Source organism: Calcarisporiella thermophila (genome assembly GCF_041956535.1).
Source record: "Calcarisporiella thermophila strain CBS 279.70 unplaced genomic scaffold VTP21scaffold_27, whole genome shotgun sequence".
In the NCBI taxonomy this organism is placed as follows: domain Eukaryota; kingdom Fungi; phylum Calcarisporiellomycota; class Calcarisporiellomycetes; order Calcarisporiellales; family Calcarisporiellaceae; genus Calcarisporiella; species Calcarisporiella thermophila.
Window position 1 is genome coordinate 54196 of NW_027192217.1, and position 14789 is coordinate 68984.

Here is a 14789-nt window from a genome sequence, read left to right on the forward strand (position 1 = left end):
GCGCCCGTGCTGCACCGAATAATTTATTTTTTTTTGCCTCAGTGGCTTGGACAGCTTTACTAAAAATCCAGGGTTAAAGAGCATGGTTGGTTTAGTGGTATAATTGCCGCCTGCCACGCGGCAGACCCGGGTTCGATTCCCGGACCATGCATTTAGTTATCTTTTTATTTTTATATAATTCTTCGAATCTAATTTGGGGAAGCTTATAGAATATTGCCACACGATTCTAACAAAAGCTTCAGACATATATTCTAAATTTTAATTAAAGATACGTTTATATATTTTTAAATAATAAAATAGTATATATATAAGTTGTCAATATTGTAAAATTTTTGAAATAGAATCGATTATTTTAAATAATTATGCCTTTGAAAGACCCTTCAACTCCAGACATCCTCTTGATAACGCCCTCGGCTTCGCAGTTCTTTCACCCACGATTGTGCTGCCGCTTCGGAAAGGCCGCCATACTTCTGGGCGATGTCAGCAAGCGCATCCTGCACATCATGAGCCATGTGCTTGGCATCCCCGCAAACGTAAAAATATCCACCATTTTCTCCAATAAGCCTCCAGACTTCTTCGCCATGCTCACGTAGGCGGTGTTGAACGTATATCTTTTCCTTTTGCTGACGTGAAAACGCGCAGATTATTCGGCTCTTCTCGGAGAGGTCATTGAACATTGAGGGCCACTCCTCTTCATACAGAAAGTCCTCTTCTTGATGCCGGCATCCATAGAATAGCAACGTGTCTCCAACCTGCTTGCCCTCGCGTGCAAGATGAGCACGCTCCTGAACAAACCCACGAAAAGGTGCAACCCCTGATCCCGGCCCAACCATCACTATGGGAAGCACAGAATTACGTGGCAGTTTGAAGTTGGATCGCCGCAAATGTATAGGCACTTTCAATCCCGCATCGTGGATGTATGTATCTCGTGGACCCTCCAGCCGATACTTGGGGCAAATGAAGCTTGGAGATGGCGTGAAATGTTTGTGCGCAGCAAATAAATAATTTGTTGCCACCCCATACACTGTTCGATCAACGGTGGGTTCGTAGCGGAGCACGACTGCAGTCAAATGCACTTTCTGGGGATGTACACGTGAAGAGGATGAGATGGAATAATATCGGCACTGCAACCGTGGAACACTCTCCACCACAACATCGAATGGCAATGGAAATACCCCATTGGTTCCTGCAACAAGCTCAAGGACTTCCGCGAGCGTGCGCGCAGCTGTCATCACCTCCTTATGATAAGCATCCTTGTCATTTCCAAGCGTGGAGAGTGCCGATTTCGCCTCCGGGGTTGGGGCAAACTGGACTAGTCCAGCGAGGGTTTGACGTGAGGGTCGACTGCATATTTCGAGATAGTGACGGAAAATCGTTCGGTAAGATGCTGGGACGGGAAACGGATACGGACGACTCGACGTCGGATCCGTACTCTCCACCATGATCACACTATCCAGCTTGTCTGACAGCGCAAGCACTTTCGCCAAACGGTCAACCTCTTCCTCCGGATTCGTAGGCCAAATGGCGATATGATCGCCTGCCTCGTAATGAAGCCCAGAACCAGAAATATCCAGCTCTCCGTGTATACAAAAACGGGATGCTTTGTCGGAGAAAACATTGCGCGTTAACAAAGGTGCGATGAATGGGTTCTTGGCATCATACACCGGATTACTATACATTTGGTAGAAACAAAAGTGTCAGTAGAGCTGGAGAGAGTGTATAGAGTAAAAAATTCTTCATCCTTCCTACAACTTACGTTCCAAAGGTTAGCTTAGCTTCTACGAGTTCACCCTCAAATAAATGCTGTTTATCTATCTCTTCTTTAGAAAGTTCTTTCACTGTATATGATGCTTGCCGTTCGCCTTCATGTTCCTCCACCCCCATGACCTCGCAAACTGCTTTCCACATATCGTCCTTCCACATCAGAAAATCTTCTTCTAAATTTCCGTCATCGTCTCCCTCTCCACGCTCGCCAATCCTCCGCGCGCCCAATTCAGTCAGCCGTTGATCGAGGACACGGCCTACCTGATTGTAATGCTCGTAAGTGCGATTACCCAGGCCAAATATCACATAACTCAGGTTCTTCAAGGGCTTTTCTCCTTCATCCCCATCTCCCTGAGAAAATAGGGGCGCCTCATTATTGACTAGCTCCCAAAAATCAACGGCATTGTCTGTCGGCTCTCCTTCGCCATAAGTTGCCATCACGAAGAAAGCAAGGCAATTCTCAGGAAGTTGGTCTAATAAATCCATATCGTAATCCTCGAGATTCGCCACCATTGTCCTCAGACCGTAATTCTGTGCGCCTTCTTTCGCGAGTCGAGAGGCGTAATCTTCTGCCGTGCCAGTTTGAGAACCATAGAATAAAATAACATTTCTATTCATTTCTCGCATCTTGTCTACAAAATTGCGAGATACTTTTACGGGAGGCTGTGTGGCAGAGATCGCAGGTTTCCAGGCAGTGGGAGTTTCAGATTTAGGAACAGAGTCTTCAGCATTGCCGCCTAGACCTATGAGGTTAAGAATAGGGCGTCGTAGGAAATACACAGCTGTACAGACGCCGACTGTCCCCGCAATGAACACGTCCACGACATCAATTCCATCTTGCAATAATGCTGACAACAAATGTCAAATTCCATACTGTTGGATTGGAGTGGAGAAGTCGGCATTCCGTGACTTACCAGCATCAAACGACATTAGAAGGCTATTTAGAGCTGGAGTGAAGCAGTATCAGCAATGAAGGCGAGAAGAGATGTACAAAATCGAGTGATGAATTGAAATTATAGTCTAATTCGAAGAGTTGAGGAGAATGCCAAGATTACTTGGAGTGCCACGATAGGAAAATTAGAGGTGGAGTTAAAACATCAATTTTATAATTTCACATGTTTTTTTGAGAGGAAATTTGTGGAGTTATTGAGTCCAAGTATGCAAAATTTCCATTTTGTTTCTTGTCATACGAAACATTCGTGTCAACTAGTGATAAGATTTCCAACCAACCTCACTAGGCTTTTGAGCTCAAACTTTTCCTGTTCTACCGCATAGCAATCGAAATATTCGTTGCAGAGCAGCTTTCTCCGCATTTATAATTTTAAGCTTGTTCAATTACCATTCTCTGAAAATTTAATGCCAAATATATATATATAAAGAAAAACAGAAATTATGGTGATTTAAGAATTTTATATCCTCTTGGGACCGCTCCTCTTAACCCCGTCGTTGACGTGGTGCGCACCGGATAATATCGTCTACTCGCAAAATCATCTCGGCGGCCTCGGATGCAGAGAGCACCACTTGGCGTTTGAGCTTGTAAGATTCTGTGATGCCAAGCTGACGCATGTCTCCAATGGTTGCACCCTGCATGTCAAGGCCGTGGGTCGAGTGGCCATCATGGTGAGCAGCCCTCAACCTTGCTACCAGATCCGAGCTATCGTATCCAGCATTATCTGCAAGAATAGTGGGCATTTGTCTGAGAGCGCGGGCAAAGGACTCAATGGCCACGGCCTGCTTTCCGGGTGTTGCTGCGGCCAACTCGTCTACAGCACGCGACATCAGCATTTCTGAACAACCACCACCCAACACAGTTCGGGGCTCCTTGACCGTCTGTGAGAGCACACTTAATGCGTCATGTAAGGAGCGCTCGGCCTCGTCAAGGAGTTGATTGGTAGCTCCTCGCAGCACAATTGTGCAAGCTTCGCCAGCAGCGACTCCGGAGAATTTAATCAGTTTATCCTCGCCAATGATTATTTCTTCAATAAGATCGCAGTGTCCAAGTTTGACAAGCTCAGGGTGGTCAAATGTAGAAGTGATTTCGCCACCTAGTCAGAAAAAAGAAGGGTAAGTCGAAAATGAAGCCGAAAAAAAAATTCAAACAAATTACCAGTCACCAGAGCCAAACGCTCAATACCATCGAAATCAGCATGCTCAATTGACATGATACCTGCTTCGGCGAATAATGACTCAGGCCAGTTATAAATGAGCTGACGATTGACAAAGCAGTTGATGCCATGGGCCTTGATTTTTTCCACCTTTTGCTTCATCTTATCCTATAAATTTATTACTGCTTTAGTTAAGCAGTTCATTTACTCTAGCCAGCAATAGAAAAATTACCCTCTCTGCACGTTCCAATTCAGCAAGCTTGCCAGTAGTGTCAACACGTACTCGAGCACCGAAAACCTTAATCTTGTCAGTGTCCATGGCTATGTAGGCATAAAGCGTGTCAGTTAGTTTGTAAGAAGGCTGAAGACATTAGAAATGGGAAAAGATTCGTACCGGTATTTGCCACAAGTATTTTTGCATTCTCAATACGTTTCGGACAGTTAACCCCGATCTTTTTGTCCAATATAAATCCTATCAATATGCAAAATTCATTTGTATCAAGACTCCAACACTATTTCTCGTAAAACTAGAGTGTATGTACTACCTTCATCGAGATATGAATCAATAAGTCGGCCACCAGCCTTTTTAATGATTTGGATGTGGTCTAAGTCGGTGCTTCCCTAGTTTGGGTTAAGTGTGTAAAAAAAAGGATATATCAAAGAATACTAGTGCATCTGCTTACCTTCAATCTCAGGACAGCATCCACGGCAAGTTCAGCAAAGTATTCCTTATCTTGTGACAATACTTTTGAGCTAAGGGTGGTCTTGGCAACATTGATCAGATCTTTCCTGAACTCGTCAGAGTTTGAGCTAAAATTTAAGTGTAAGCCATTTAGCGAGAAGATAGCGCATTTGAATGTTGTACAAATAAAATGGCATTGTAAAAATGATATTGAATCATCACTTACCTATTATCAACCGCAGCATTTTCTAATGCCTTTAAAGCTGCAATGCTTGCAGCTCTATAACCCTCCACAATGGTTTGTGGATGAATTTTCATATTGACTAGTCGCTCTGCCTCACGCAGTAATTCTGCAGCAAGAACACACACAGATGTCGTACCATCGCCAACCTCATCATCCTGGACTTTCGAGATGTTGACCAGAACCTTTGCAGCCGGGTTATCGAGCGCAATAGATTTGAGAATCGTTGCACCATCATTTGTAACGACAATATCGCCATTGGACGCGGATTGAAGGATCTTATCCATTCCTTTTGGGCCAAGAGTGGATTTGACGAGATCGCCCACCGCAATAGCGCCTACAAAAGAGGAGAGGCGTGCATTCTCAGCACGCTCTTGAGTAGCTTGATCCTGGAAGATTTGAACAGGCATCAACGACATGATGGACTAACTCGTACGCGTATTTTAGCGAAAAACTTGTACCGAACAATAAACAAAGAAATTAGTGATGATTTTTACTGCTTCTACGAGTGTTTATTCGTGGCTTAGCAAATGAATATTCGAGAACGCGAAATGTCAAAATAGGTCAAGTATGCTTTTACAACCCCTTTATTGGGGTTTAGATCCCCTTTTCTCCACTCATGTTAAATTCACATTACTTGACATCCACAAACTTGAATATAGGGAAGATTATGGTGCGTATTTACTGCTTACAAAATTTCGATATTTGATATATACGTTCTCTCAGTAGATATCTATTTCTTTAAAGGGCGTCCTTTACGGTTCACAGAAATAGTGGGTGTGGTTGTAGGCATTGAACGAAAAGAAAATTTCATAATTTATATACGTAAATATACAAAATGAAAAAAGATAAATCCTTAATTTCATGGCTAACAATAGATCTATAACAGTTGACGATGCAACTGCGACACTTCCTTGCATCTGCTGGCATATTCCTCACCAAGAGATGAAGATGAATATAGAACTAGGTAGTTTAATACGCGTGCGGGGTAAATTAGGAATGTGGAAGGAAGAACGACAAGTGAGCACATCAAATATCCGTATGTCTGACCATGGAACTATGTTGCTCGTATTTTGGCTAAAAGAAAAATATACATAGAAGAAATCAATGATCCGAATGAGGAAGTCTTGCACATGCTCGAGGTTCGTAGGCTGCATGAAGTATACTCTACCCCTTTTCAAATGTCAAGTTTAGTTGAGGCTAAAAAAACTGAACTCCAAGCGAAACTTTCAGAGGAATAAGAAGGATATACAACGAGCTCAGGAAAAGGAGGCTATTTCTTTGTGTAATTATAGCCACTCTGCGCAATTATGCATGTATATAGTAGGGTCTCGGTTTATTCAAACATCTTCAAAATCACAGAGGAAAAAAAAGGAGAAAAATAAAAGAGAAATATTAAACAAACACTAATAGGAAATAAGATTTGTGATGCATAGATTATTTTAGTGTGCTCGCATTTAGATCAAATCGGTCACTATAGTCAAAAAACAAAAGGGAAGTGATTAGAAAGATTTAGGGTGAACAGACACCAAACAAATAGATATCAAATTACCATTCATTGGCATTTCATCGATTTGCGTTGAGTAATACTGCTCAATGTCGCGCAGGATTTTTAGGTCTTCGTTCGTGGTGAAGTTGATAGCGACACCCTTTCTTCCGAATCGCCCAGAACGGCCAATACGATGGATATAGAGCTCACGATTTAGAGGCAAATCATAGTTTATCACAAGAGATACTTGTTGCACGTCAATTCCACGTGCCCACACGTCTGTCGTTATTAGCACACGGCTGGCTCCTTGGCGGAATTCCAGCATAATTGCATCGCGCTCCTTTTGAGGCATATCGCCGTGCATCGAGGATACGGTGAAATTTGCCTCTCGCATTTTCTCCGTTAGCCAATCAACCTAAAAAAGAAACCCAATTTAGTGAGAGAGGTCAAGAGATAATGAACAGGAGCTGAAGACTTACCTTGCGACGAGTATTACAGAAAATCACAGCCTGCGTGATAGTAAGTGTATCGTAAAGATCACACAACGTGTCAAATTTCCACTCCTCCTTTTCCACCGCTACGAAAAATTGCTTGATACCCTCGAGGGTAATTTCATCACGCTTGACGAGAATTCGAATCGGGTCCGTCATGAATTTTGTCGTCATCTCGAGCACATCATGAGGCAGCGTTGCGCTGACGAGAACAACTTGAGTAGCCGGTGGAAGATATCTATTGAGACATGTCAACACACTGAGTCCTCAATTTTCTAGCCCTTGAGTACTTACCGGTAGATATCATAAATCGCCTCTTTAAAGCCTTTGTTCAAAAGCTCATCCGCTTCGTCTAGGACTAGCATCTTAATATTTCGTGTTCGCAAATTCCGCCTCTTAATCATATCAAACACTCGCCCAGGGGTCCCTGATACAACATGTTGCCCATGGTCCAACTTTCGAATATCCTCACCAATACTAGTCCCACCAATACAAGCATGACACTGAACGTTCATATAATCACCCAATGCAAGGACTACCGACTGGATCTGCGTTGCCAGTTCGCGCGTAGGGGAAAGAACAAGTGCCTGCGTTTCGCGCAACGCTGTGTCAATACATTGGAGGATGCCAATAGAAAAGGTAGCAGTTTTTCCTGTTCCTGATTGGGCCTGCGCAATAACATCACGCCCGCGCATGATAGGGATAATGGCACGTTGCTGGATGGCCGAAGGCTTCTCAAAGTTGTAGGCGTAAATACCACGGAGCAAATCCTCTTTTAGGCCAAGTGCATCGAAAGTCGGGAAGACTTTGACCTAGAATCGAAAAGAGAAAATTAAGATTGAGCCACCCTTTCCAACTCGATCCCAGAGACAGTTAAATAACCTACATCTTCGCTTGTCTCGAATTTGAGTTTTTCGTCCTCTTTGCGGCTAAATGTGGGCATGATCGCAAGATTCTCTTCTAATTCCTTTTGATCGACAACGATCTTTTTCAATAAGAAATTTGACAACAATCAGAGAGTTTTGATTATTTGTGACGTCAAAAATAATGACGTAACTTTGTGCACAGAGGTAGATATATTATTATCTTTATTACTATAGGGTGCTCCTTTGGTACTGCTCGGCCTTCCGCCTCTCCTCTTCAGGTCTCTCACCAAGCACTGTATCATATTGTGGTCTCCATCCACCCTTCCGCTCGTCTCCAGCAGCGACTCCTCCTCCAAAATGGGATGTGCCTCGCAGACCCAGCGGTATTAAACTTCGCCCGCCTGCTGGTATAATTCGGGCTCCAAACCAGCCAAAACTAAACATAATTTCATTCGCGAATATTTCCCCAAGTCCCAACATGACTCCATTGAGGAACGGAAGGAAAAAATTAATCCCAACAGCACGTAGTACACGAAGTAGGCTAGGATGACGGTAGAATGGAACGATCTGTTGAGATTCTTGTTGGGATGTAGGAATTGATGTTGCTTCTATTTCAGTAGGATCTGAAGTTAACTCATCGCTTGCGAGGACTGGAATATTTTCTTCAGACATTCTGATAAATCTAACTTGAGACTTTATCAATCAAGGATATGTTCAAAAATAATATAAGACCTGGCGCGAGATACAAAATTAAGTGACTGTGATTAAAATGCAGGATTTAAAAAAAAAAAAGAAATATAGAGCCAGTTCAAGTAAAAAATTATAGTATATCAATGTGCTGGAGCCATTTCGTCTCCGCTAATTCTTAAAGCACCAAGAGTATTTGATTATCATTGAATAATCTATACATTACGGAGATAAAAGCTATTAAAATATGAATAGTTTTCGCTTTAGATTTCCATCGTGAATATGATTGAGTTATCCGTTTAGGCGATTTCCTTTACCGTATTGTCGCGTAAAAGAGATGGGATTTAAAGCAGAGGTTTTAGTAAAAGGATTTATACTAAAATTCATATTATACAGAGCTTATGTACGATTATATAAAACTCTCGTTAGAAGAAAAGTATATGCCAATACAGCCTTCTCGATGATTATTTTAGCAGTTGGGTTAGCTCTATATTCGGTTTTACCCATTTTTATTTTGAATATTTCTTCTTTTTTCTTTTATTCCTGTATCCATTACCCCTCTGATTGCAATAAGTATATCGGATAGAAAGATACACTTGATTGCAATTGTCGTTTTATATATGTTCCAGACCGTGATTTCGTGTAGGATTGTAGAGTCTTGCCGGTCTTTGCCTGTCGTTTCCTCGTAGTATCCGAGGGGCTGTTCGTATCTCCGAATGCATGCTCAAGCCTTATCTAGAAACTTCTTATGGAGTCTATTGAGCCGATTCTAAAGTTCCCCAATTCTCGCACATCCAAAGAAAGCGTGTTATATGGTCTCTACCATTTCTTGCTGACATCTCCTGCAGTTAGGGCTTGATTAACCAATATGCTGGACAAATTTTTCGTCGCGGACGAACGGAAAACAAAATGCTTTCATTTTCAGCGTGGCTTGGGAGTTGAGTTCTCTTATCATAAGAACTTCTAGCATGGTTGGTTTAGTGGTATAATTGCCGCCTGCCACGCGGCAGACCCGGGTTCGATTCCCGGACCATGCATTTTCAAAAATTTTTTAATCTACTTGTTCGAAATGACTTTCGAACTTATGCTGGGGGGAAGTGTCCACGTTCCTAGGGTCTTTTCTGAATTTGGGTATTACCGTAACATGAGTTTTTCAGATTTAGATATAGTCGCAGGTCATGTGAGATAGAGGTAAATCAAAAATAGCCACTCCTCCGCGTATCTACGCTGGGCTAATATTTCCTCTATCTATACACATATAGGTGTAGGCTATCACGTCTGAATACCAAGCTAAAAGATACGCTTAGCCACCACAAGAAAAGATATTGGAAAATCTCTGCTAGATTAAAAAAATTCTCTCACAGCTCAATTTATGAAAAACGGCTCATTGTTTTGCTACAAGTTTTCCCCGTGAAAATAGTTTGAACAAAGACTTTCAATGTTCCCGAATAAATGAAGGTTCGATCTAACGGGAGGTCTAAGTTGAGCGGTCTCAGATAGTCACGTCTATTTTCATTAATGACCGTTGAATTGAAACTCTGCAGGTTTTAGGGTCTCCCTCAGAATAGAAATATAAATATTCCAAGATACAAGAAATTATTTTCTTCGTGTAACCGTTCGATATTGTACCTTGTTATTCTCATAATTATATCCCCAACCTGATTCCATCGAACACATTAACGACTGTAAAAATGAAACTGACGCTCTACTCACCCAAGCAGATCGCTGAACATAACACACACAAGTCCTGCTGGGTGATCTATCGAGACAAGGTGTATGACCTGACCTCATTTGTAACTGATCACCCTGGCGGCACAGAGCTCATCCTCGCACGGGCGGGCGAGGATGTCACGACAGTAATGTCGGACCCGTTGGAACATGAACACAGCGATGCTGCCTATTCTATTCTTGAGGAATTTTGCATTGGTCAGCTTGCAGTAGCGCATGATTCTGGCGCAAAGACCGAAAATGAAAAGCAGAACGATGTGAAGTTTCTGGATCTGAATCAGCCCCTCTTCCCACAGATGTGCCGTGCCCGCTTTACCAAAGAGTTTTATATGCAACAAGTACACATCCCACGGCATCTCTCGCAGCCTGCACGCATTTTTCGCAACCCATATCTTGAGCTCTTGACAATGACACCCTGGTGGGTGATCCCGATAATTTGGACACCCGTCGTTGCATACTTCTATTCGAGCGCGGTCGAGCTTGCCGGTGTCGGGGCAATATTCATATGGGTCGCGGGTCTCGCCCTGTGGACCGTCATCGAGTATTTCATGCATCGCTTCCTGTTCCACGTCGATGAGCTCCTCCCCGATAACCAATTGGCGTTCATCCTCCACTTTTTCTTACACGGGATACACCACTACATCCCAATGGATAGGTAAGCAGAACAGCGGACACTCTTCGGCCCCCCCACTTATGTACTAAGTCCAATTTGCTTGCCCCCATAGGCTTAGGCTTGTCATGCCTCCCGTCCTCTTTCTCATGCTTGCCACGCCTTTTATCAAGTTCTTCTATGCGACACTTCCTCCAGCCTTCGCCGCTGGCATTTCATCGGGAGCCATCACGGGCTACATATGCTACGATCTCACCCATTATTACCTGCATCACAGCACCCCCAAATTCAAGCACTTTAGAGACATGAAGAAGTACCATATCGATCATCACTATAAGCAGTCTGACTTGGGGTTTGGCGTGACCCTCAAGTTCTGGGACCTTGTGTTTGGCACCGAGTTGAAATAGAGAGGCGAGGGATCAGATTGCCAAAGGGGTCGATTATTTATTGAGGCTTTTCGAGCGCCGTGGATCTGCCAATATATCTTTTGTTATTATATAATCCTAGCTATGTAACTCTTGTCACCCATCTTTATCATCCAAAATTCTCTAGCTCTCTTTAATTCAAGCCTAATATCAAGAAACCCTGTTATCTTCTTCCGATTCCCCGAAAAAAAACTCTCGAGTTCGCCCTCCCGTTTTGTAAGCAAACGGAATGGATTGTTTTCCTATGTATTTATGAGGCTAAGTAAAATTGGTATCCAAAAATATATATGTAGAACAATCTAAAATAAATCGGTTGTGACAAAAAAAAAAACCAAAAATCAAGGGCTAAGAGAGAAATAATAATAATATATATATTCAATTATGTGCAATTCGATCGATCAACACTTCCTCCAGTCGCTGCGGCTGCGCAGGCAATTCATCCAGTACCATCGCATCAGAGGGAACACTTGAAATATGCAATTCACTATCTGTACAATCAAGCTGCTACAATTTTAAATTAAGCAAAAGTCTGTCGAGATTTGAGAAGGAAAAAAAAAACATTCATCCACTTACCAAGTCGCTAAGGACTTGTTCACCATTTTCGCCTTGTTTCGTTTCGTCCTGATCAGCCGAATCCTCTGCCATTGGTGTCGAACTCGACGGGGACAATGAGGTATACTGCATGGCCTTCTGCTCCAGCTTCTCCCATAACTGTTTTCGCTCATTGAACTTGGTCTCCTCCCTAGATACGATAACAGGAGAGATTAGGTCAGCACAGTAGAAATGCCGTGCATCTCTCGTTACATTATCTCATTCTCGCGGCATTTCTCCCGACACTCCTCCAACAAAGCTGGGCAAACACTGTCGAACACTTTCAACGCGCTGTGGATCAAATTGAGAACATTCCTACCGAAACCAGTTGAAAATCGATAAAAAAAGAGGGCATTATCAAAGGCACATTGTAGGGTATCTACCGATTCCAATGGCCTTTTGATTTCTGATATAGTGCAGGGAACACAATTGGTAAAATCGTAGTAGCGTTTGCGGTGATTAAATTAACAATATAATCATTGCTCCAATACAGAAGTGCTTGCTCCGCCACCTATCACATCCAGAAACTTAGTATCGAGTAGGTAGAGTGTTCAATGGAAAAGAGTGCTGATTACTTGAAAATGAGGACTGCTGATACACAGGGCAATTCTCCGGAATAATGGGGCCTGTATTTGTGCAAACTCGGCGGGGTCCATAGAGTCCAGAATCTCCTCGATTTCGTGTAGGAACATCACTTCCTTGGCACTATTAGTTTTCGGCCAATAGCGCAGAAGACCATGGAAGACCTAGGAGAAGGGATAACATCAGCAGTACATTTACACTGCATTAAAAAAAAAACCAATTACTGCTTGGGTGAGGGATGGGTCCTTGTCCAAAAATTGAACTATGCAATAGGTTAGTTGAGGGTGATAGAGCCCCAAACACCGCACTTTGTGTAGAGGAACAAGAGCACGAATAAGAAATACTTTATGCTCCTCACGTAAAGGAAGAGCAAATCCATTGATGATACTAGGGGAGGAGGAGAGAGGGGTGAGTATAAGAATAAATCAAGGACGGCCACCTAGATAACCCAGTACCTTCCTAAGATTTCTAGCAGCTCTGCAATCCCGTTATGGCGTTCCTTTTCATAAATTAGCTGGAAGAAGATGTTGTTGATTGAGCGGCGGATAAAAGCACGATGGTTGAGGAATTTGCCGTAGAGGCGATGGAGGGTGGTTTTTAGATAGTCGCGCTCGCGCGGGTCTTCACTATCGAAGAGCTCCAAGACCTATCCATCCACAGGTGGATTTTTTTAGTACATGGATACAAACAAAAGCAGCCTTTCAGAGGAGACCATATTACCTGGAGAATGAATTTTTGATCGATTAACTTTTTTCCAATGGTAACGTTGAAATCGGGCGATTCAATGAAGCGAAGAAAGATCTCGTACACCATCTGCAAATGGGGCCACGAGAGATCAAGGATTGGCTCATCTTCCTCTAAATCATAGGCGTCATTCGCGTTGTTGTTGGGGGTTGATATGGAGCGGAAGAGGTTGGAAGAGAACTAGCGAGAATGGCAATTGGGCGTTATGAACCAGAAAGCATTCTAAAGGAGAGTGAGCAATTGAATGCCTACCATGGTAATAATTCCCGGATACACAGGTTCCGAAATCACTCCTCGTTGACTAATGTGCTCCAGGACCTCGGAGAGTGCCTGTCGCTTGATTTCTTTGCCCTCGAGGTCGGACGACATATCATTGAAATCAAAGACGGCCGAACATTGACGCAATTTCTTCAACAATAGATCCTGTCTCTCACCCGGGCTCACTTCTACACAATGGAGACTGCTGTAGCATCGGCGTGGGAATATCACAAAAAATAACCAGGACCAAACCATTGAAACCAGGGAGCCTTTCCAGCCGAATTTTCCCGCTATCACTATAGGACCTAGACGAATGCTGGCGTCGCGGAGTTCTGGAAATAATGGGGAGCGAGTCTATTGGGGTGTTTTTGAGCAAAGAGAATGCAGAATTCCGCGGCATTTCGGTGTTCGTTGATCTTGAAGCAATCGGAAGGTCGGTGATTGACTTTGGTAAAGAGCAATGGGGAGACGTTAGCCAAGTGGAATATAGAAATAACGGTATAGCATAGTTATCAGTACACTGTTGTCATTGACGATAATGGAGGGATGTGAGAGCTCTGAGGCATTTGGTAAGCCCGATGATTTTGGCGGCGAACGAGATTGGGAAGTGTGAGATGCTAGCTTCTGTTTCTCTTTGCGATCTTTGTTCCATAAGAGCTGTTAATGAAGAAACGGGTTAAGGAGAAGCTCATCTCTCTATTTTTTTTGTAGAATAATTGAAAGAAAAAGGAGGAACAAAAGGATACGACTCCCTTGAGTCCTTTCATCGCACATCAATTGCCGATTCGGACAACAACGAAAAAACGTGGAATATAATAAATAGGAAATGGGGCGAGTTTGGCTTATCTATAGAGAATAAAAAGAGGACCAATGCAGGCAATAGTAGAGGATACAGGCCAAAATTGGTTCATTAAGCGAACTAATTTTTATTAAACAACCATATTATATCAAGGCCGTTTTCACTCGATCCACTTTTCATTGACGTAAAAATAGAATCCAGCTTCCCTAAATAATAGCCTACCCCCCGATTAGGATAAGCGGGATCAGCTTATTGGGAAATATTAGTATATGTTCTTGGTTGTGGGTCGATGACTTCGGAGTTGGATTTATTTTCCGCCCTCCTCAGTTGACACAGCCGGTAGAGTTAACTTTGCAAACTCTGAGTCTGATCAACTAGGTAAGGCCCATTCCTGCTACTATCCACCCGGGCGGGGCCCACTGGTGAAAGAATACTCACCGTTGCAAAATCTCCGATCTAAAGAATATGCACTATGGGGAAGTTAAACGAGGGAGCAGTGCTAGAATTTCACAAACGACTCAGCCTCTGACTTCACCGCGATTATTAGACAGCCGATCCAACGAGCCACAAGCAAAGGCGAGAGGAGCTTCTACTCTCCTCCTAGCTCTCGGGCATTTGTGCTTGTGGGCGTTTGCTTGGGGAAAATTGAAGCTTTCGCTCCTGCTACTCGGCCAGCGAATGAGAAAGAGACGATGTAGGTTCGTAATATCTTACAGGCCTATATGGA

The 14789-nt window shown here is 43.1% G+C and overlaps 7 protein-coding genes and 2 non-coding genes across 9 annotated transcripts; 4 read left to right on the plus strand and 5 right to left on the minus strand.

Moving 5' to 3' along the window:
• Positions 1–80: 80 nt before the first annotated feature.
• On the plus strand, positions 81–151 carry VTP21DRAFT_t280. Its single transcript has one exon. It is a non-coding gene; the product is annotated as a tRNA-Gly (tRNA).
• Positions 152–380: 229 nt separating this feature from the next.
• On the minus strand, positions 381–2694 carry VTP21DRAFT_6395 (uncharacterized protein; the record flags this gene model as incomplete). The annotated part of the gene is made up of 3 exons (XM_069397020.1): positions 381–1671; positions 1757–2612; positions 2679–2694. 3 exons carry the CDS (start codon positions 2692–2694, stop codon positions 381–383), a joined length of 2163 nt encoding a protein of 720 aa, XP_069246910.1.
• Positions 2695–3198: 504 nt separating this feature from the next.
• On the minus strand, positions 3199–5211 carry VTP21DRAFT_6396 (uncharacterized protein; the record flags this gene model as incomplete). Its single annotated transcript, XM_069397021.1, has 7 exons — positions 3199–3809; positions 3872–4037; positions 4102–4190; positions 4264–4341; positions 4415–4490; positions 4553–4679; positions 4778–5211. The coding sequence occupies 7 exons, from the start codon at positions 5209–5211 to the stop codon at positions 3199–3201; spliced, it is 1581 nt and encodes a 526-aa protein (XP_069246911.1).
• A 151-nt stretch (positions 5212–5362) lies between these two features.
• VTP21DRAFT_6397 (uncharacterized protein) lies at positions 5363–6033 on the plus strand (the record flags this gene model as incomplete). The annotated part of the gene is made up of 4 exons (XM_069397022.1): positions 5363–5465; positions 5522–5617; positions 5682–5831; positions 5891–6033. The coding sequence occupies 4 exons, from the start codon at positions 5363–5365 to the stop codon at positions 6031–6033; spliced, it is 492 nt and encodes a 163-aa protein (XP_069246912.1).
• A 216-nt stretch (positions 6034–6249) lies between these two features.
• VTP21DRAFT_6398 (uncharacterized protein) lies at positions 6250–7715 on the minus strand (the record flags this gene model as incomplete). The annotated part of the gene is made up of 5 exons (XM_069397023.1): positions 6250–6266; positions 6345–6696; positions 6761–7010; positions 7067–7584; positions 7659–7715. 5 exons carry the CDS (start codon positions 7713–7715, stop codon positions 6250–6252), a joined length of 1194 nt encoding a protein of 397 aa, XP_069246913.1.
• Positions 7716–7866: 151 nt separating this feature from the next.
• On the minus strand, positions 7867–8310 carry VTP21DRAFT_6399 (uncharacterized protein; the record flags this gene model as incomplete). The annotated part of the gene is made up of 1 exon (XM_069397024.1): positions 7867–8310. One exon carries the CDS (start codon positions 8308–8310, stop codon positions 7867–7869), a length of 444 nt encoding a protein of 147 aa, XP_069246914.1.
• Positions 8311–9291: 981 nt separating this feature from the next.
• VTP21DRAFT_t281 lies at positions 9292–9362 on the plus strand. Its single transcript has one exon. It is a non-coding gene; the product is annotated as a tRNA-Gly (tRNA).
• A 654-nt stretch (positions 9363–10016) lies between these two features.
• VTP21DRAFT_6400 (uncharacterized protein) lies at positions 10017–11070 on the plus strand (the record flags this gene model as incomplete). Its single annotated transcript, XM_069397027.1, has 2 exons — positions 10017–10708; positions 10779–11070. The coding sequence occupies 2 exons, from the start codon at positions 10017–10019 to the stop codon at positions 11068–11070; spliced, it is 984 nt and encodes a 327-aa protein (XP_069246915.1).
• A 393-nt stretch (positions 11071–11463) lies between these two features.
• Positions 11464–14030, minus strand: VTP21DRAFT_6401 (uncharacterized protein; the record flags this gene model as incomplete). The annotated part of the gene is made up of 12 exons (XM_069397028.1): positions 11464–11589; positions 11662–11830; positions 11893–11994; positions 12063–12190; positions 12255–12425; positions 12486–12648; positions 12717–12907; positions 12982–13185; positions 13258–13451; positions 13516–13708; positions 13783–13920; positions 14010–14030. 12 exons carry the CDS (start codon positions 14028–14030, stop codon positions 11464–11466), a joined length of 1800 nt encoding a protein of 599 aa, XP_069246916.1.
• Between the last annotated feature and the right edge of the window lie 759 nt (positions 14031–14789).